Source organism: Vulpes lagopus, chromosome 24, assembly GCF_018345385.1.
Source record: "Vulpes lagopus strain Blue_001 chromosome 24, ASM1834538v1, whole genome shotgun sequence".
In the NCBI taxonomy this organism is placed as follows: Eukaryota; Metazoa; Chordata; class Mammalia; order Carnivora; family Canidae; genus Vulpes; species Vulpes lagopus.
The window spans coordinates 15581552-15603142 of NC_054847.1; the positions used below are offsets into that span (position 1 = coordinate 15581552).

At 39.2% G+C, this 21591-nt stretch overlaps 1 protein-coding gene across 9 annotated transcripts in view; it reads right to left on the bottom strand.

Annotated features, from left to right (window-relative positions):
• The window catches only part of NCKAP5 (NCK associated protein 5), a 947236-nt gene that overhangs the window by 191091 nt on the left and 734554 nt on the right, over positions 1-21591 (bottom strand). For all 9 annotated transcript variants that reach the window (XM_041739534.1, XM_041739539.1, XM_041739533.1 and 6 more), the window contains 2 exons: positions 11782-11850; positions 1136-1174 (listed from right to left, as the gene is read on the bottom strand). In XM_041739534.1, coding sequence (XP_041595468.1) covers positions 1136-1174; positions 11782-11850 — 108 coding nt within the window. The remainder of the gene's footprint in view (positions 1-1135; positions 1175-11781; positions 11851-21591) is intronic.

Here is a 21591-nt window from a genome sequence, read left to right on the forward strand (position 1 = left end):
AAATAATATCACAATGCCTCTATAGTATAAATTAACAATAATATTTATCTCCAATGAGAAGTGGTCAATCCCTAATAAAATTATTTTTAAATAAAAAATCAAAATGTCAAAATTATTTTGCTATCATTAGCCATGTACTCCAGAATATGCCACACGATCTAAGACTTTCTTTTATAGAAAAGGTCTCCACCTCACAGAGAGGTAATTCAGAACAAACAAAATCTGAAAGAATTAGAATTCAGCCTCTGAGAAACATTATAGAAAGAGATAAGAAAATTTCAATAAAATGTGCCAAAATAGCCAAATTTGGACAATAACTTGCATTGGCCCACTCTGGCCCCAAAACATAATCTTCTATGGTCTGAAGAGAGAATAGAGGCATGGCAAAGGAGAAGGCATACAAAGCTCATGCTTAAAAATTATTTGTTTTTATTCCTCGACTTCACTGAAGAATAATAAAATAACTATATATTTAAAGGGTAAAATGTGATGATTTGACATATCTTACGGGGCGGAATGATTACCAAGATCTAGATAATTAACACATCCACACCTCACATAGTTGTTTCTTTGTTTGTTTGGTGGTAAACTCGACTGTCAGCAACTTTCAAGTATGTGATATTGCCATTTGCTTTTTATTTGCCACAAACCAATTTCTATAGGAATTGCTCCGTGTGCTTCCTGTCTTAGGATGACCACTGCAGTCCTGGGAGGTGGGAACTTTACAGAAGAGGGACCAAGACCCAGAGAAATTAAATAACTTCTTAACCTCCAAGAATTTTAGGCTTCTGTTAAATGCTGTCCATCAAAGGCTATTCATTTTACAGGAATTGAAGGAATCCACCAACTTAAATAATATCTGCATTTATTAAATAAATGGGTCCATGGAAATCTTTCACCTTCTGCTGCTTTACCAAGATGAAAAGTATTCAAGTGTTCAAACCATCCTGAGTTTTAGGATTCTGTCGGTCACTGAAGTTACTTTGTATGCCCGTCTAAAACACACACAATTTTAACTTAAGTGAATAAACAGAAAAGTATTGCATCTATCAATCACAATTTCCTGGTTTGACAATATGAGTTCCAACCTATTCACATGAGTACCTTGAAGATAATAAGCCAGAAAGTGACCTACCTTCTGAGTGAGCAGAGCTTGAACAACTTGGTTGGCTACCTTTAAAAAATAAAGAAAAGAGGTGTCGTTTAGAATAACGAGACTTTATATGCATGGACTGTAATTTACCAATACGTTTCCCTCAGCTTATTCTACTTAATTAGCTCCTCATTTGCCTCTTTTCTTTCTGTTTAGAGGACCTGATTCTTTTCATAATAAGCCTATCCTTCTAGGTAATATTTTGCTTTTTTCCAAAGGTGACCTTGTTGCTAATTAAGATGGTTAGGTTGGAAAGATCATTCATATCTTGACTTCTACATTTCCATATTTGGAAAAATAATATCCTTTCATATGTAAAGTACTCCAAGATGGCTAAAAAATGATACAGTGTAAAACACGATCCTAATTATCTGTACACACAGTTTCTACACTTTGCTGATTTACAGTGTCCTTTGCCTCTCCTTCCCCTTCTTTAGCTGTATGACTCTCTCACTACTTAAAATGACTTGGGATAGAGATAGGTTTGGATGGTGGAGAACCAGAGCAGCCCATTGTTTTCTGTGAGCTCTGTTTACGTCCTCCATGGTTGCATTTACTCCATCCTCTTGTCACTGCTACCTGCAGCACTACCAGATTCTGGTAGTGTTTACTCTAACATCTATTTCTCCTTTCTCCTAAGTAATAAACTCTGATTTTGTTGTTGTTGTTGTTGTTGGGTACATTCAAATACAGTTCCCAGCCTTCCTTGTAGATAAGTGTCACTTTGTGACAAATTCGTGGCCAATGAGTTATAAGTAGACTTTTTTCTTGGTCTCATAGGGAGTCTCTAAAGAAGAATCTCGCTCTTTCTCCTCCTTTTCCTGTCTGGGATATGAAAGTGATGGCTGGAACCTCAGCAGCCCCCTTAACAATGAAATTAACACATTAAGTATTTTTGGGCAGAAAAATGGGATGAGCTCGGTTCTGATGATGTAGGGAGTTGCACTATCTCTGAACTTCTATGTGAGAGAGGGAAAAAAATCTACTGTTATTTTGAGTTTCCTTCAATACACAACCAAATAGAATTCCTACTAATAGATGAACATAATTCTAATTTTCTTCAGGTATCAGACAGCTTCAGGCAGTAGGAGAAGCTAGGCCCCTCTCAGACTAATGAGATGAATCTTGATTAATCTAAACCAAACTTGGCAACTCCATTCAGTGAATAGTTTAGCAGTGGGTGTGTGGCACCATTCCAGCTAAGAGCCACATATAAAACCAGTAACTTGTCCCTGGTATTTGCAAAGATCTGACATTTTCTCCAGATAACCATTTCATCACTTCTCTATATATTTGTGCTAAGATTTCTTTTTCAGCTGCAGATACCAAAAACACTGTGCAGGAAGCCACTTACTTAATTTCACTATAACCATGAAGCTATGTACCCATATGGCTACTCTTGATAAAATTAAGGTGGGCAGATGAATTATGTAGTATTTTTCAGCCAGTACATGAACTGTGTACATTTAAGTGATCATTGAAACTTAGAGCATTAAAGACCAAGTCAGAATATTTTAAAGTCCTAGATATCAGGTACTTCGGTTTGTTCATTTCTTCCTTCATTTTTTAAAATATAAATCTGTATTTATAAAGCTAGATGACTGGGATATGCTCCTTGGTTTCAGAGAGAATATAACTTGTAGGAAGTAGGCAAGAACACAATTATAACACAGTGTGATTAGCATGTAATCATCTTGGTAATTCTCATATTCAACCAAAGGCTGAGGGACATGCTTTCATCTTTTTCTCTTGATAACCAATTTACTTTTGGTGATACTAAACTATGTGTGCTTGTTTCCCTGTTTAGTATAGTGGAACAGATTAGGGTAAGAATGTTTTCATGGAGCTTAATTGTTTTTTGACTCAATATTGACAAAGTAGCACATCCTTAATGACAGTTGGCTACCAGTAAGTCTCACAGAAAATTAAAACACAGGCTGCCATCAACTGTGGATAGGAGGCATTCATAGCACAAGCGATACATGATTAAAATCAAATTACCTATAACTGATTAGTTGAACTGTAGGCACAAAAGGTTTTTTTTTTCTTTTTTCTATCAGAATCCTTTCCAAATCTACATTGTTGACATTAAGCAAATGAGAGGGACCTTTCATTGAAAGTAACTATAGTTTTGAAGAAAAAGCATTACTTATTTTTTTAAGTCCAGCCCAAGTTAAAGAAAACTACCTAAGGACACTTGTAGACCAAAATAAACCATATTTCCCTTAACTGGTGCCTTTTCTTTTTCCTTTATCACTTGATTTATACATGGCCATAACAGTGATAAATGTTATTCAATCATACAAATTGACCAATAGTGTCATCTTAAAAATCTTTCAGTTTTTAAACGTTCATTCCAATTCATAAGTTACTGAAGATTTAAAGTCAAAGGATAGGTCATCTATTTTACTCTTGGCAAATTAAAAACAAAAAACATACAACAGAAGAGTTCAACTATTCATGCAGCTTGAATCAGGAACAACGTACCAAAATTAATTCACACCATAAATAATTTAATTCTTTCAGATCTCAAACTTTGGATTTGATTTACATTCTCATAAAACTGCCTAATATCAATATTTTCTTTTCTTCCTCCAAACTGGTCCCTCACTTAAACCGGGCTGTGGAACAGTGGTCACATAAAATAGCTCTCTACATGATTTAACAGGAGACATAAATGAATATCCTAACTGTAACGGCCCGCAGGAGGAAATACGTTCTATCTTTGCAATCCGAGTATGTTGCCTTATGGGCTTATAGGCTCCATCTCTGACACAGTTCCTTCTGGCATGTATTTTGGACAACTGTTCTACCTAATAATTGAACAAAGATACATGAATGCATTATTTCTTTACCTACTGACGTGGGGTTATATTACCCAGAAGGACTCACAGATCCTCTGCAGAAGAGCAGTCCAGTTTGTACAAATGCTTTCCTGGGTCCTGTCTATAAAGACAGTTTCCTGGGTTTCATTACTACTTTTACTGGCTAAGTTTCCCTGAAGCATCAATAGAACAGCTGTTTGGATATTGTGCCTGCAACCTCTAATAGGTTCACAAGATGACCCCTGGAATGGGCCCCTGCCCTCATCATAGAATTATGCTCTGAGCACTTGGGTTGCAAATAATCACACACCCGCAGGCCCAGCTAATGAGAACAAATAACTTGCAGTGTCACCTGACAGCTTTCCTCTCCAAAGAAAGGAAGAATAGCAGCTGGGCTGGGCCAGGGGGACTTGAGACAAGCAGAGCAAAGCTGACAGTCCTTAAGCCTCTGGCTTGTTTTACAACCTGCCTCAGGCTCTCTGTGGAGACCTCCCCGCTTTACCTCTGGTGGGGCAGGGCTGCAGAGGAGCCGGAGGTGCCAAGGAGAGGGCCCGGTACCTCTCCCCCTCTCAGTAAGCATTCTCTCCAACAAGCCAGTTCCTCTGCTACCTGGCTCTTCTTCTACCCACACAAGTCTTTGTTCTTCTCCATCAGTCTTGTAGGGGTCGTGTCCACTCCTCCAGCCCCACTGAACTCTCCAGGAAGCAGATGCGCAGCAGGAGGAGGGTGTTGTCTGTTCTTCTTTTCAAAATAGTCCCTGAGGCTGAATAAGAAGCCACACTCGGGACTTATTCCAAGTCCCGAGTGTCCTCTGGATTTTCACCAAATCCAAAGGACAGTGAGGGTGGGATGGAGGCTGGCAGAGTGAGGAACTCAAAAGTCACCAAGCTTTGACAGGCCTCCTCCTGCCTCATGCTTTTGCTTTTTGTCCTTGCAAAGGATATTCTTTTATCATGCAAAGCAACTGCCACATCAGCAAGCTCATTTAAAAACCTAATTGAAGGAGGACAAGTTTTGGAAAATGTGCCTTGGAGAAGTTTTAGATGCTTCTGAGTTTGGTTTATCATACTGAGGCAGCTGGGGACAAGTGGGAGGAGCTTGGGGGCAGAATCAAAAGAAGGACTTGGGTTCAAATCAGTAGTGTATAATGTGTTGATTATACACTGATGTGTATGAGGATGAGGGACTAGCGTGACTCGACTCATCTGTGAAGTAGTGGACCTGGCCACCTCTCAACTTGTGAAAAACGCAGGAGATGATAGATATAACATTGGGCAGTACCTGATACAAAGCAGTCCTCCATAAAAGTTAAGTCTGAATCTGAGCACTTGAACTTCAAACAATAAAATGCATTTTTAGGTAAGTAAGAAAAGATGGTTTTAGAATAAGAGATTTTATTTGTATAAGAATGAAATGTGTGTGTGCGTAATACGCATGTTTAAATAAAAATCACTAAGAACCTATATTATTTTTTGCTCTGTAAAATACTGGGAGTGGGAGAAATTCATCTAAATAATGTATGTGGGATCACAGGGAAAATTAATTGGGAAATTAATTTGGGGATGATAATCTCCATTTATTCATTTAGTCATATGACAAATACACATTAAGTGCACAGTGGGCCACAGATTGTGCTGGATCTTCGAGAAATATGGTGAATAGAGCCGAGGTGCTGCCTCATGGTGGCTAGCGTTTAGAGCAGACACAGGAAGTCCATCCTCTGTTGATTTCATGGTCCATTCCTGAAATGGGCATTTGAAGCATGTGCGAGCCACAAGCAGGATCATTATCTCCCATCTCCATCGATCAAGAGGTTGTTTTTCAAGATTACTTAGGGCCCAGGAGAGGGACATGCACTGAGTATGTTTGGTGATTCCACAATCCAATCCTGGTCTATAGCATATGAACCAGAGAGGAAGGTCAGAACTGTTCTTAACCATTTACCTTTGCTTTTATTTGGCTTTGGTTTAAAAAATATTTTGGTGTTTTTTTTTTTTTTTTCTGTTCTTTTTTTGAACTACCTCCATTTCCTGCCTTCATGCTCTGAAATAAAGAGCACAGAGAAGTCAGAGAAGAACTCAAATCTGGCATTCTCATGGACTATAAGGAACTCTGACTCTACTCTGATGATTTGAAGGGGAGGGTAGGTTCTCCAAATGCTGCATGCAAAAACTTTGCCGGGCAAGTCTGATAAATTGCCAATTTCCTTACCCTTCACTCTGCTTGTGAATAGCTGAATAAGGTCTGGTAATTGGCATTTTAATTTTTTTCTGTGTCAAATTTATTTTATTTTTTCTTTTCCAAGTATTTATTTATTTATAAAGATTTTATTTATTTATGTGAAGCACAGAGAGACAGAGACATAGGCAGAGGCAGAAGCAGGCTCCCCATAGGGAGCCTGATGCAGGACTCGATCCCAGGACCCCGGGATCATGACCTGAGCAGAAAGCAGATGCTCAACCATTGAACCACCCAGGCATCCCTCCAAAGGTTTTCTTTAAATTCTAGTTATCATACAGTGTAATACTAGTTTCAAGTGTAGAATTTAGTGATTTATCACTTACATACAACACCTGGTGCTCATCACAAATGCCCTCCTTAATATTTATCACCCATTTAACAACCCCCACCACCGACCACCTTCCCTCCAGTAACCCTCGGTGTGTTCTCTATATTGTTTGTTTTCTGGTTAGCCTCCCTTTTTCCCCCTTTGTTCATGTGTTTTGTTTCTTAAATTGCACATATGCTTGAAATCACATAGTATCTGTCTTTCTCTGACTTATTTTCCTTAGCATAATACACTCCAACTCCATCCAATTCATTGCAAACCACAAGATTTCACTCTTTTTGTTGCTGAGTAATATTCATTGTATATCATACCACATCTTCTGTATCCATTCATCAGTAGATGGACATTTGGGCTCTTCCCATAATTTGGTTATTATTGATAATGCTGCTATAAACAAATGTGCCCCTTTGTTTTGTTTTGTTGTTGTTGTTGTTGTTGTTGTTTTAAAATTGACTGATTGATTCATAAGAGACAGAGAGAGAGGTAGAGACAGAGGGAGAAGCAGGCTCTCTGCAGAGAGCCAGATATGGGACTCGATCCTGGAACTCCGGAATCATGCCCTGAGCTGAAGGCAGATGCTCAACTACTGAGCCATCCAGGTGTCCCACATGTGCCCCTTTGTATCAGTATTTTTGTATCCTTTGGATAAATACCTAGTAGTACAATTGCTGCGTCACAGGATAGTTCTATTTTTAACTTTTTGTGGAACCTCCAAAGGGTTTTCCAGAGTGGCTGCACCAGTCTGCATTCCCACTGATAGTGTAAGAGGGTTCCCCTTTCTCTACATCCTTGTCAACATCTGTTGTTTCCTGTATTGTTAATTTTAGCCATTTTGACAGATGTGAGGTGATACCTCATTGTAGTTTTGATTTGTATTTCCCTGATGATGAGTGATGTTGAACATCTTTTAATGTGTCTGTTGGCCATATGGATGTCTTCTTTTAAAAAATATCTATTCATGTCATTTGCCCATTTTTAACCGGATTATATGGGTTTTTTTTTTTTTGGTGTTGAGTTGTGTAAGTTCTTTATATATGATGCCTACTAACCCTTTATCAGATATGTCATTTGCAAATATCTTCTTCCATTTTGAAGATTGTCTTTTAGTTTTGTTGATTGGTTCCTTTACTGTGCAGAAGCTTTTTATCTTGATGACGTCATAATAGTTTATTTTTATTTTTGTTTCCCTTGCCTTGGGAGATGTATCTACTAAGAAGTTGCTACAGCCAATGTCAGAGAGGTCATTGCCTGTGTTCTCTGGGATTCTGATGGCTTCCCGTCTCACATTTAGGTTTTTCAGACATTCTACATTTATTTATGTGTATGATTAATAAGGTGGTCCAGTTTCATTCTTTTTACATGTTGCTGTCCAGTTTTCCCAACACCATTTGTTGAAGAGACTGTTATTTTCCCATTAGATATTCTTTTCTACTTTGTCAAAGATTAGTTGACCATATAGTTGTGGGTCTATTTCTGGGTTTTCTATTCTGTTCCATTGATCTATATGTCTGTTTTTGTACTAGTACCATACTGTCTTGATGACTATAGTTTTGTAATATAGCTTGAAGTCCAGAATTGTGCTGACTCCAGCTTTGGTTTTCTTTTTCAAGATTGCTTTGACTATTTGTAGTCATTTGTGGATCAAGAATCTGTACTTTTAGCAACTACTGCACATCTTTCTGATGCAGAAAGGGCCCAGAAACACACTTTGAAAAATGCTGGGACAGCATTTACTTTCTGTTTGCTCAGACACTGTTGAGGAATTGGAAATAACCCAAAATTTACATACCAGTCTATTGCTTTTCTATCATCTCATCCAAGTTTGATGAGATTTTATCCTCTTATGGACACTTTCTGAAAATGTTCTTTAAAGCACAGCATTCAGAGGAACTAAGTGCAATGGTTCTTGATCTTGGCTGAATATTATAACTCCCTGAAATCTTTAAAATTTCTAACACCCAGGCTCCACATTAGACCAGAACTGGATCAGAATCTCTGAGGTGCAGCCCAGCCAACAGTATTCTTAAGCTTTCCCAGGTAAATCCGATGTTCAGGTAAGGGTGAGCACTACTTGGGACTTTACCTGCTACAGCTCCTGTGGCTGAAGATGTCCTTTCAGTTCTGACTGCCGGCATACCCACTGCCTCTCCCTTTAGTGATTGGGTTGTATGTTCCCAAAGACCCCAGTGGAGCTCATTTCCTATGTGAGTTTCCCTCATTTTATTCTAATCATTCTACTGTGATTAATCATCCCTCTCACTTCTTCTGCCAGGTGAGGAGCACCATGACTTCCCAGGCCTGGGTGACTCTGACCTGATACACAACAAATATTGTAGGATACAAATGAATCCACCTAAATGTAAGGCAATAGTTTGAGGAGATGTTATTTTACTTATTTTTTATGTGTGTCATTATACTTCTCTCCATGGGAATTAGTTGGTCCTAAAGGAACTCTGGCCAACATATTAATGAGAATAAACAGCAATTCACTGCTTGCCAGCAAACTGTGTGTCAAACAGCTGAAGGAAGAAACTAGACACAAACATGGAAACCTCCATCCCCCTCAATGATCCTTGGTGTTGTCTTTGTATTGCAATGCAAGGAGATGAGGAACTATGTGGAGGGGATGTGAAGTAGTGAAGGGTGTGTGTGTGCACTCATTTGTGAGCATGTGTGTGCCAGCAAGCCTGTGTGTCTGTGGATGTGGCTGTTTCCTCCTGAATAAACACACCCCTGTTTTATAGGACACACAGAGGGTATTCTTACTCCCAAGTGTTTTACCCAAATTCTCAACATGTTCTTCATTTCCCAGAAAATAACAATCAGTGTAAAAGGGATAGAAGAACATTTCAATTTTAGATTATATCCACTTGTGTATGTTTTATGAAACCCACTAGCAAGGAAATAACTTACATGAGGCCTTACCTTGTTAGTTTGTCTAATTAGTCTAAAAAGCCTTGGAAAGAATTTCCAGTTGGCATTATTACTACACTCAACTACCCCTTTGAGAGTGTTCTCTTACAATGCATAGAAATGGATTGTCTATCCTCATGCAATTAGTTACAAAACAACTGGCATATGTAATCAGGGGCCGGTATCATGAATGCAAAACATTTGTACGGCTCAAAGGTGGTTCTGAGTTGCAAATCACCTCTTTGGCAACAGTTAATTTTTGCAATTAAGAACAGAGGGACTCTGCCTTTAAAAATTCTGTCTTCAGTGGAAGCTCCATATGAAATAATTCTCTGGATGAAAAATTATGTTTGACCCAACACATTCTGATGAAACCTTCAGAATGCAGGCATAGGTAGCAAATGGAAAACACGACTATGAGTTTCCATAAAGAAATGCTGTGAGCTTTTTGACTGATAGGGAGGGATGACCGTGGGAGAATTTTGACAAATAAGAAGTTCTTGTGGTGAGATTCACATAAATTTAACTTCGGAATACAGATTCAATCTCATCAGAAATTCTGTACAGGAGGTTAAAGTGAAAATTTGCTGATCAATACATATGACCCAAGGGCAAGATTTGTGCCTTTCAATGTCTTGCCCCAAACTTTGATTGGACCAGGAGCCTGGGGGACAGCATAGAGAAGTGCTAAACTGGCCTCACCAGACTGAGTCATCATTCCCCTCTTATGTCAACTGACTCCAGCTATTCTTTTAACTCTGGGTGTTGCAAAGATTATTTCAAGTCTTTTTAGGTCCTGACAGGGCAGAGCACTGCAAATACCATTTTGCTTGAGTAACTGATATATATGGCTAGAAATACTAAACCATTAAGTAACTTTCTGGAAACATGTTGAAAGTTCTTGTTCTTCTATTAAACATACGTAACTGTAAGGCAAAGTAGTCCATGTTCTGAGGACAGTGGCTCTCAAACTGTAGGGTGTGTCATCATCACCTGAAGAGCCTGAAAACACACAGACTGCCAGGCTCATTCCCAGAGTCCCTTCTTTGGGACGTATGGGGCAGGGCCTCAGATTGTGCATTTCTAACAACTTCCAGGTGAGGCTACTGCTGCTGGTTCAGGGGTCACATTTTCAGAATCCCTAGTGTAAGAAAATACTGGACACAACTGCAACTCTGAGGAGAGAGAACACTCCCAGTTTCGAGGGAGGAGAGAGGTATGTGGTAGCAGTGATGATGCCGTAAGTGGGATCTGAACCTGTGTTCTTCATAGCATAATCCATCACCTTCTAGGGCAGTGTGGGGGAGGGAAGAAGGATCAAGAGGAGTTTTTTGGAGAAGGCTTCCTAATTGTTAGTGAGGAGGAAATGACTGCAGACCTACATGCTAGTTTTCACTGGTAAGGTAATAGAGCATGATTTAATGTTGTTGTGCTTATTTTCTGAAAACCTGCGTCAGCTATTTCAAACAACTCCTAAGACGACAAGATAGATATGTGCAAGTTTTAGGGTATCAGGCAGATGACTAGAAAACTCATCTCATTAAAGTAATAACTCCAATCACCAAGAAAATCCCAGATGAGAGCTTGTCAGTGAGGTGAGTGACCAATCCTGCTCGGGTGTTACCACAGAGACGGATGGTAGGATTCCTGACAGAGTGTGAAGGGAATGGCTGAGGATAATGAGGGCCCTGCACACACCTCAATTTTCCCCTTGCCTCGCAAGGACTTAGAGACGCCCACCATCTTTGCCTTCATCTCTTCATTATCATCAAATAATATTTCTCAAGTTTATTCACGTGGGTGGCTCTGTCTTCTCCCATTCTGCTCAAATTATCTTCCTCACTTTTTTTCTCTTGGCTTGGTTCTCAATCTACTGATTTTTTCCCCTCCTGGCTGCCAACTGTGAATATCGCCCCCACCCACTCTATCAAGGATTTGCTTTTTCAGAAACAGCATCCAATTGGAGGTGCAGTGGGCTTTGATCGGCTTTTCTCATTCACAGGCTGGGGATCACACTTACTGGACAGAAGGAATCTACCATACAGTGAAGCATTCCCCAAACTGTGCCCCAAGAATGTTAAATGATAATCAAAAGGGACTTACAGATGCCTGTATAATAAAATAGGGAGAGAAGGAAGAGGGAGAGGGTGGGAGAGAAAGACTGGCCTTCCTTCTCAATGTCCACAGTCATGTGTACAACCTTCCTCTGGAGGACAGAATGCTAATGCTCTACAGAGGCCGTAACAGACATCTATTAAGATCTGACCAAGGGATTCCTAAATAGTCCGGCCTTTTGTGAAGAACCTTTCTAGTCAGCTTACCTCGTCAAGACATCGCTCATACTGTTCCCTTTGATTTTCATTTTCCAAAGCCAAAGCTGAATTCTCTGCCTGCAGTGAGATACAAAAATAATACAAATAAATCAATGAAATGTTGTGTTAGGTGACAACTCATTCAGTACAGTTACTAAATATATCTCCTCAGGATCCAAGACAATCTTTTAGGAGAATCTTTGACAAGTTTGCTCTAAGTACTATTATAAATATCTCAGGGATGACTTGTGTCTTATCAGCTTGTTCACAAAAGTACATTACCATTTAAAGAAATGCGAAACTTGATATTCTGAACAGGGAGCAAATCAAATCATGGCCTGATGTGAGAGTGTTCTGTAAAAGGATTACCATGTTTATTTCATTCTATGAAAATGTAAATGTACGAAATGCCTTAATCCACTTCATTAAGACCTGTCACAGTTTCACAACCCAATATTTGTTTAGGCCACAGAAAAGAATCTCAGGTAAACCTAAGAAAGCATCATTCCAAAGACAAACCACACACATCGTTTTCCTTATTAATCGATGGCTATTAAGCATAAGAATATAATGAGAAATTCAACAATTGAGGTATACTTGAGTCCTCCCCCCTCCCTTTTAAAAACTACTGCTTTCCTGATCCTCAGAACCACGAGGCTAGCTGAATCTTAAACAGGCTACTAGAGGAGACTCAGTTGAATATGGTTACCTGGCTGCTAGTGGAACAAGAAGGGGAAAAAGACATAGGGATACACACACTAGGTTTTTAGAAGGAGCATAAAATGGTGACATGGGGACTGCCTTCTGCAACTGGTGACCTATGTCCCCTTCCACTACTACTGGCCTAGTCTGAATCCTGAGCTATGCAAGTGAACCCTTCCCAAAGCTGCAACAAAGAGCATGCGCCCTCTACCCCCACCCCCCACCCCCAGGCAAACTCAGCTCTACCTACCCTTTCACTACAACCCTTCTTGATATTTGAAAGTGTGGAGGACACCTTGGTGGCTCAGCAGTTGAGCTTCTCTGCCTTTGGCTCAGGGGGTGACTGGATCTAGTCCCACATCAGGCTCCCTGCCTGGAGCCTGCTTCTCCTCCCTCTTCGTATGTCCCTGTGTCTCTCATGAATAAATAAGACCTTAAAAAAAAAAAGTGCAGAGGATACAGAGCTCTAAATCAGTAGAGGATACAGAGCTCTAAATCATTTAGATCTAAAAAGATCTAAATCTTTATTCAAAAGAATGGTGTGATTTTTAGGTGGTACAAAGATCAACATTTTATCTTAAATTTTCTTCCCATCAGATTTTTCTTTAAAAAAAAAAAAAGAAAACAACCCTTTCTATTTGGAAATAATTTCAACTTGCAGATGATCTAAAAGAAAAGTATAAGGAACTCCCACATACCCTTTCCTCAGATTCACCAACTGTTAGCATTTTGCCACATTTGAGAGATTAGTAGATCATTCCCTTTTTCTTTCATTGTTTTCCCCTGCAACTTGCAAGCGAGCCGCAGACATGATGCTCTTAACCCCTAAATACTTCTGTATATATTTCCTAAAGACAAAAACGTTTTTTCATACAACCACAGTACAGTTGTCAAGTTCAGGAAATATCAATTGATACAATACACAATCTGATCTTCAGTATCTATTCCAGTGCGTCCATTGTTCCAGCAATGTCATTACAGCAATTTTTCCAGTCTTGAAACTTATCCAGGGTCGGGCATCTATTGCATCTATTTGTCATTCATATAGGATGCTTTAATATGGAATAGTCTTTTGTTTTTCATACTATTAGTTTCTTCTTCTTTTTTCCTTCCTTCCTTCCTTCCTTCCTTCCTTCCTTCCTTCCTTCCTTCCTTCCTTCTTCCTTCCTTCCTTCCTTCCTTTCCTCTCCCTTCTTCCCACTCTTCTTCCCTCCCTTCTTCCCTCCCTCTCTTTCTTTCTTCCTTTCTCTTTCTTGGAAGAGTAAAGGCCAATTATTTTGTGGGATGTCCCTTAATTTGGGCTTGTTTCAAATTTCCTCCTGTACACTTGGCAGGAATAGCATATAAATGATGCTGGGTCCTTCTCAGTGCATCATACCAGAACTGGTCATGTCCATGTCACCATTACTGGACATGTTAGCTTTGATCACTTGGTTAAGGTGGGATCTGCCAAATCTCCCCACTCCTAGAGTTACTTTCCTTATGTAGTTAATATATTGTTCAGAAATGTCTTTAGACTATGAAAATATTTCTCACCAAATTTTCATCAATTTATTTTAGCAACCATTGATGAATCTTGCCTGAATCAATGATTCCTATGGTCGCACATGGTGATTTCTTACCCCATTATCCCACCTACGTTTATGAGTTTACATTCTATCATAAGAATATGCTTTTCCGGGATCCCTGGGTGGCGCAGCGGTTTGGCGCCTGCCTTTGGCCCAGGGCGCGATCCTGGAGACCCGGGATCGAATCCCACATCAGGCTCCCGGTGCATGGAGCCTGCTTCGCCCTCTGCCTGTGTCTCTGCCTCTCTTTCTCTCTGTGACTATCATAAATAAATAAAAAATTAAAAAAAAAAAGAAATAAATACATCTTTAAAAAAAAATCTTAAAAAAAATCTATTTCAAATGTGAAACCCAAGTTAAGAACTAATTCAACTCATCTCACAAAGAGTAGTTTCACACAGTTAATTTAAAAAAAAAAAAAAGAATATGCTTTTCCTATTTATTATTTCCTAGTCTGAATACCTGGATTCTTTTATTATTGAAAGGGTTCTAAGTCATTACTGCATTTATTTACTTTGATGCTCAAGTTGTCCCAGCTTTGGGAAACTGAACCTCTCTAACCTGTGGCCTTTTGACATGTTTTCATCATTTTGAAAAGGCTTTCTTTTTAGGCACAGGGAAACATTCCAAGCCCACTTTGCTTTTTCTTTGCACCATTTCTGAAATCAACCATTTCTCCATGGAATCCTACTTGCTTTTCATTGGGGAATGATACTTGGAAACTAAGATCTGGCTATTAACGTATGCAAATTGCTACTGAGAGGTCATTTCTTCTAGTCCCTTTAGGGGGACTCTAAAGGGTCTCTTTAGACCCCTAAAGGGTCTCTCTCTCCTCACCATACCTACACACACACACACACACACACACACACACACACACACTCCAACCACTACAGATTTCTTCTTTGCCTTCCCCTTTTCATATCTGTGTCTTCCTTTTCTACAGTGAGAACACAGGCAGCCATACATTTCCTCCTTTATTCAACCCCACAGTGCAAACAAGATTATGATGGCATGGAATATAGTATAAGAATTCACAAATTGCTTTTTCTTTTAGAATGTGGGGTGTATAGTAATGATACTATGTTCAAAAGCTACTAGTTTGATAACTGTCTCCCTTTCCTGGGGTGATGCTATCCATTCCTTTGTGCAGTTCAGTTAATTTGTTTTGACAGTAGTCAGATTCAGTTTCTCCTCCTGTTGTGCATTTCACCCCAATTTCTGAATATAGAGAACAGTAATATGATCCCTAAAGTCAAAACTCTACTAAAAGGTACACTCAGTGAGGTATCACTTCCTCACTATCTCTTCTGCTTCATTCCTCTCCACCTTTTGCAGGTTCTTTAATAGTTTTTATTCCTTTTTATGTCTTACTTAATTGTTACTATCTGGTTAAAATCATGTCCCTTGGTTCCCTCAATTACATATGCCACAATCAACTTTCCCCTCAGTCCTTCTTCCTACCAATCCTCTTGTCGCATTCTTTTCCGCTTTATCGGTGTGTTTTACTGTTCATCCTCTCTCTACCACATGATGATTGGAGGAGATGGGCCTTATATTTCTCCTTTATTTCTTTAGCATCTTCAAATTTTTCCTCTTCCTCTTCTCTTCTGAACCAGATCTTCAAATGACACTTCTTTTCCCCTTGCTTCCTTCTCCCCAGAAGCCTTGCTTCTCTGGACAGTCACCTCAGGTCCCCTACATTTTCAAGCCCTGCCCTATAGCCAGCCCTGGGCACTTCTAGTCTCCATCTGTGGTAAGAACTAGGAGAACTTTCCCCACGTAACCTGCTGCCTCTCTCTCCTGGGACACACAGGTTTGCAGCCACAGTTTTGTGAGTATCTAGTGTTTATTTTCTACTTAACAGTGATTTGAAGTTCTCATGTTCCTTTTTCTCTGGTAACACAGAAAGTATGGGTAATATGTGCTCCTATTTGTGCCTCTGGTGACTGTAATATTTTCTTTGACAGATGTGTACAAAGCTCCAGATTGAGGCCAGTTTGTCGTTTTGATCAATAATGAAACTCAAGTGAAGTGATCAAATGAAAATGGGGCACAAAAGTTGAGGGAAATTGCTAATAGAAGCCTTTGTGGACATGCTCTTGTCACTGTTAGATCATTTGACCTATTCCTGGTTTGGGTCCTATGAGTCCAACCCCTGTTTCTCCTTCAGGTGTCAGCTCTAATACTTGCCTTTGACTCCTTTCCTCTGGACCTGATCTCTGTTGTAGCAGTCATTCTAGCTAGCACTCCTGTCTCTCAGGTGGGATCCTGCCATGTTCTTTCCATTCTTGACATGGGCAGATATCTACCCCATAGCCCAGTGATTCTAGCCTCATGCTGACCATCTGTTTGGACTTATTCAATATTGGTTAAACCTAGACCATTTCGTCTTTTCAATCCCACCTCCCACCCACCGATACTCAATGGAAAGCTATTTCCTTATTGCTTGTTACTGTTTCCTTGAGGGACTGCAGTGGCCTATCACACTGAACGTGTGTCATACCTGCAGCTGGTATAACCTCCCAGGTCCTCCCTCAGCCCAGGTGGGAGCACTGGCTCCAGATTCTATCCCCATCATTCCAGTCTACCCAACAACACCCAGTTGTGAAACCTTTAGCGAGTCATTTAACCTTGCTGGGTTCACAGTTCTTTAGGTAATAAATGAAGGGAACAGCCTAGCCAATCTACAAAGTGACTCCCAGTTCAAATATTTGGATCCTGTGAATCACGGGGGGGCTGATGGAATTCCAATTCTATAAAGTCGCTGCTTTCTTTAGAGAAATTGAGCTTGCATGGGGTCTGCTGGTTTCAGGAAGGCAGTGGCACAAAGGATAATGGGAAGAGATAAAGGAGAGAATGACAGTGCCAGTTTATGTTGTTTTCACTTTAAATGTCTTGGAAAAAACGTGTAAGGAAATAAAGCTGAAAATGGGAATTTATATGGGATGTCTCTATCTCACTCCTACCCACAATATCATGTTGCAATAACACTACAATCGATCCATTCAGATAATTACCATCATTATACCACTTACATTACTTGCCTCACATTTACTGCTCTGACAATCTATTACAGGCAAGCAAATTAAACACCTAAAGGGTGCTGGGGAAGACACAGTCGTCACACTTATGGTTAATGTGTTCAGTTATAGAGACCAATTTAATTGATGTAATCCTACATATCCCAGGGGACAAGAGCGATATTAACAATTATGCCAGTGAAGTTAAAATAATCTTGAACTCGTGATCTTCTTTAATCCATTTGCATTTATTAGAAAATCAAGATTTACCCGCTACCAACATGAGGCAACAGAGGAAAAAACAAAAGGGAAGAATAAAAAAACAAACCTTAATTAAATGTGATTTAGAGAAACAGTGAATCATTTCATGGCAGGAATGAAAAAGGACAAGGGAGGCAGGAAAAGAGAAAAAGCAAGTGTTACTACTGAGAATTACAGGAATGACGACACAGGTCTTTCGTACTTCAAGAAATTACGTTACTAAATCAGTATCCCCAGAGGACGTGATTAGAGCATGCATGCTAAATGTAACAGTGGGTCTCTGTGCTCAGCTTTGTCTTCTACGACAACCAAAAACTTTTGCTAGACTGAGTCCCTAGAGCTCAGTGTGGTTTCCTTGTGATTCCCGGTTCCGAGGATTTAAATATGTGCCTGATTTCATCTCTATAGTGTTCTCACATGTCTTTATAAAACAAACCACTTCATAGAGTAAACCCACATTATTTTGGTTCACTGTGGAGGATGGGTCTAAATGAACGTATACTTAAAAGGAACTATGTTTTTCAGAGGTCTTGCTCTGTGAACAAATGCGGGCTAGAGCTCACCAATGACCAGAAGGACTGATGCTTCTAGATTGCTGTTGCACGGTAATTCACTAAATGCTAATTAGATTTAAAATCTCTCTATACCATGAATTTGCTTAATACATCTTTCGTGGTTGAATGTCTGCGTTCCCCCAGAAATTCATAGGATGAAATCCTAATGTCTGATATGATGGTATTGGGGGGTGGGAGGCTTTGGAAGTAATTGGAACATGAATGCTGAATCCTCAAACATCAAATCAGATTTACATAAAAGAGGCTCCACAGAGCTTGCTGGCTCCCTTCCACCATGTGAGTATGTAGTGAGAAAGTGCTGGCTAGGAACCAGGAAGAGGGCCCTCATCAGATCTTGACCATGCCAAAGGCTTGATCTTGGACTTCCAGGTCTGCAGAACTATGAGAAATAAATTTCTGTGTTTCTAAGCCACTTGGTCCATTGTATCCTGTTATAGTAGCACGAATGGACTAACATAACATCCTTTTCCATGAACCAAAGTCAGAATAGTTCTACACAAAAGGGTTCCCTCTGTACTAAGTAACGACTCCATTGCAGGCTTTTTACCTCCTATACTCTGTTCCTACTCCTCTGTTCAACAACCATCTACCTGTGTTTGCTGCTTGAGAGAATTTGACATCTCTCACATCAGCCCAGGCTCCTGGGTCTCTCACAAAGGCCCACCTCTTGTTCCTAAGGCTGCACCTCCAGTTCTTTTTTTTAATTTTAAATTTTTTTTAAGATTTTATTTATTTATTTTAGAGAGAGAGGGATAGTGATAGTGGGAGAAAGCATGAGTAGGGGGTGGAGGGGGAAAAGGAGAAGCAGATACCTCACTGAGTAGGGAGCCCAATGCAGGACTTGATCCTAGGACCCTGGGATCATGATGTGAGCCAAAGGAAGTTGTTTAACCAACTGAGCCACTCTGCTCACTTCTGCTGAGCTTAGTTCTGTACCTCTGGTTCTGCTGCAGGAGCCCAGAATATGTTCCAATTCCCTACAGACCCTTCTAAATGCCACTCATTTTTTCCAGTCTCAGAAATCTGAACATAAAAAATAAAATGGGGCATATATTACATTTTAAGAAATAATTTCAGATGTACAAGAAGATCTGGAAACCATTATAAAGAATATCCCTCATTTTCCTTCCCAATTCCTCAAAGTTTATCTTTTTACCACACTTACTAGAGCATTTGTTTTATTTCTATTTATAATCAAAGATGATTTAAAAAAATGTTTTTGAAAGAAAGGTGCAGACATGATTCCCTTTGACCTCGTAATACACAAAATAATGTTCTTACATAACCACTGTATAGTTACCAAATTCAAGAATTAACTTTGATATAATACCTAATCCACTCTACAGACCTTATTCAAATTTCATCAATTATCCCTCTAATGTCCTTATTGCACTCAGGACCAACTCCACGTTTCCAGAGCTGCATTTGGTTATCATTTCTCTTTAGTCTTGCTGGAACACAGAAGAGTTCTTTTGTCTTTCATGACTTTGACATTTTTCAAGAATACAGGCTAGCTATTTTGTAGAATGTCCTTCAATTTGAGTTTGTTTGATGTCTCCTCATGGTTACATTAAAGTATTTCTGGCAAGAATATTACAGCAATGATATTGTGTCCTTCTCAGTACATCATGAGGAAGAGGCATGTGATACAGATTTATCTCATTACAAGTGTGTCGACTTTGATCACTTGGTTAGTTTGGTATCTGCCAGATCCACCACTAAAAAAGTAATTTCCCTTTATAATCACAACTATCTAATGGAAAGTTATTTTGAAAATATGTAACTATCCAACGTCTTTGAGATTATGCAAATATCTAAATACCCACATTTTGTTCATTTATTTTAGCATCCATTGATCATTTTTTGCCTAAAACAATTATTACAATGATAGTGATTTTTAAATTCCACTATTCCTCCTATGTTCATTAGTTTGAACTTGACCATAAGGCAGGGTCATACATGTCAACAATCAATGATAATGTCTTTAAATGGGATTATTACCTATATGGATATTATTATTCTTCTCCAGCTAAACTAAAAGCTCTCCAAGATAGGGATCAAGCCTTCAATGTCTCTTTTCAAAATAGAAAAGTTTATTTTAATGCATTTTTACTAGACTTTTGGGTGAAAATTAAAACTCATTTTCATATTTATATGTACTTAATATCAACTGCGCAAATTCTATGTCAGGCACTTTTTACCTATGTCCTCTCAGTGGTGGTCATACACATACATATAGATACATCCTGAAGTACTTTTTTGATAATATCTTTAGACAGGTAGGAAATTAAACAGATGAATAATTTTTACTCTTTGCATATGTCAATTTATTATTCTTCTGTCTATAGTTTCTACACAAACAAACAAAAAACAGTATACATCATCTGACACATTTTCACAACCGGCAGAATGTTTAAAGTTCCTACTTCTCTATAGTATGAGAGTATGAGGAATTGAGTTTTTGCTCCTTACTTACGAGTGTTAATTTCACTCATCACTGGCATGGTCATAGTGGTAGATTAAAGATGGTTGTACACGCTTTATGATATATCTCCTTGACTGAACTGGCCTTACTGACTTGTGTGAATAATAGAATGTGGCCAACATGCCATTTTGAGGGCTTCCAAGGTTATACCATGATTCTTTTGGCTTCTACCTTGGTCTCTCAGAACATTAGCTCCTGGTGTCTTGAGCTACCATGTAAGAAAGCCGGTATCTCAAAATAGTATCAAGCCCAAGCCACATGGAGGGATTCTGGAGAATGAGCTGCCTCGTGTAGAGATAGAGCCCAGACATGGAAATAAAGAAGACATCCTGGAAATGGATCTTCTAACTCTAGCTGACACCACATGGATTAGAGATAAATCCAGTGTGTCCTTTTCAAATTTATGATGCACAAAATTGTGAGAAGAATAAAACAGTCATTTTAGGCCTCAAAGGTCACACAGCAAGATAAGCTGATTGGACATATTTAGGGGTGAGCTAGAACATCATTTCTTCCCTGCATGCATCCTGTTACTGATCTCTCACTGTTCTCCAAGAAGCTTTCTATGGAGGATATAAAGATACATAAAACATAAGAGCTACCTCAAAGAAGAAGAAAGCTTAGTAGAGGAAACTAATTTCTCACATTAAAAGCTATCATTCAATAAGATTAGAGAAAAAAACATGACTAATTTTATATGAGATAGGAAAGATATTTCTTGAAGAGGTCACTTGACCTTTGACTAAGCCTACTCAAACCTACAGGAAAAGTCCTCATTGGAATGAATAAAGATAATGTTGTAATTTTGAACAAAATACCAGGAAAATGACATCTGGCTTGTATTAGCAATCAGAAATAAATTATCTCACCACGTAAGAACCCTGAGTGTAGACACTGTCAAGTTATTATGGAAATGAATAATGTCAGGTGCCAAGAAACATCCACTGCAGAGAAAATCTTGGGTTCAAGAATGATAAATGAGAACAAACTGATGGTGTGCAAATGAAAGTGGTAGAAATTGAGCAGAGGTAGAATGGTCTGGAGGAAAGAAGATGGAAAAAGGAGGGGAAAAGGAAGAGAAGAAAAAAAATGCTATCCACAGCAGTTAAAAAGGATGCATCCCTGTGGCTACCACTGCTGCATGCCTGGCCTTTTTCAAAATGATATCTTCCCAGCTTGTAGAAAACCCCTCAGTTCAGCAAAGG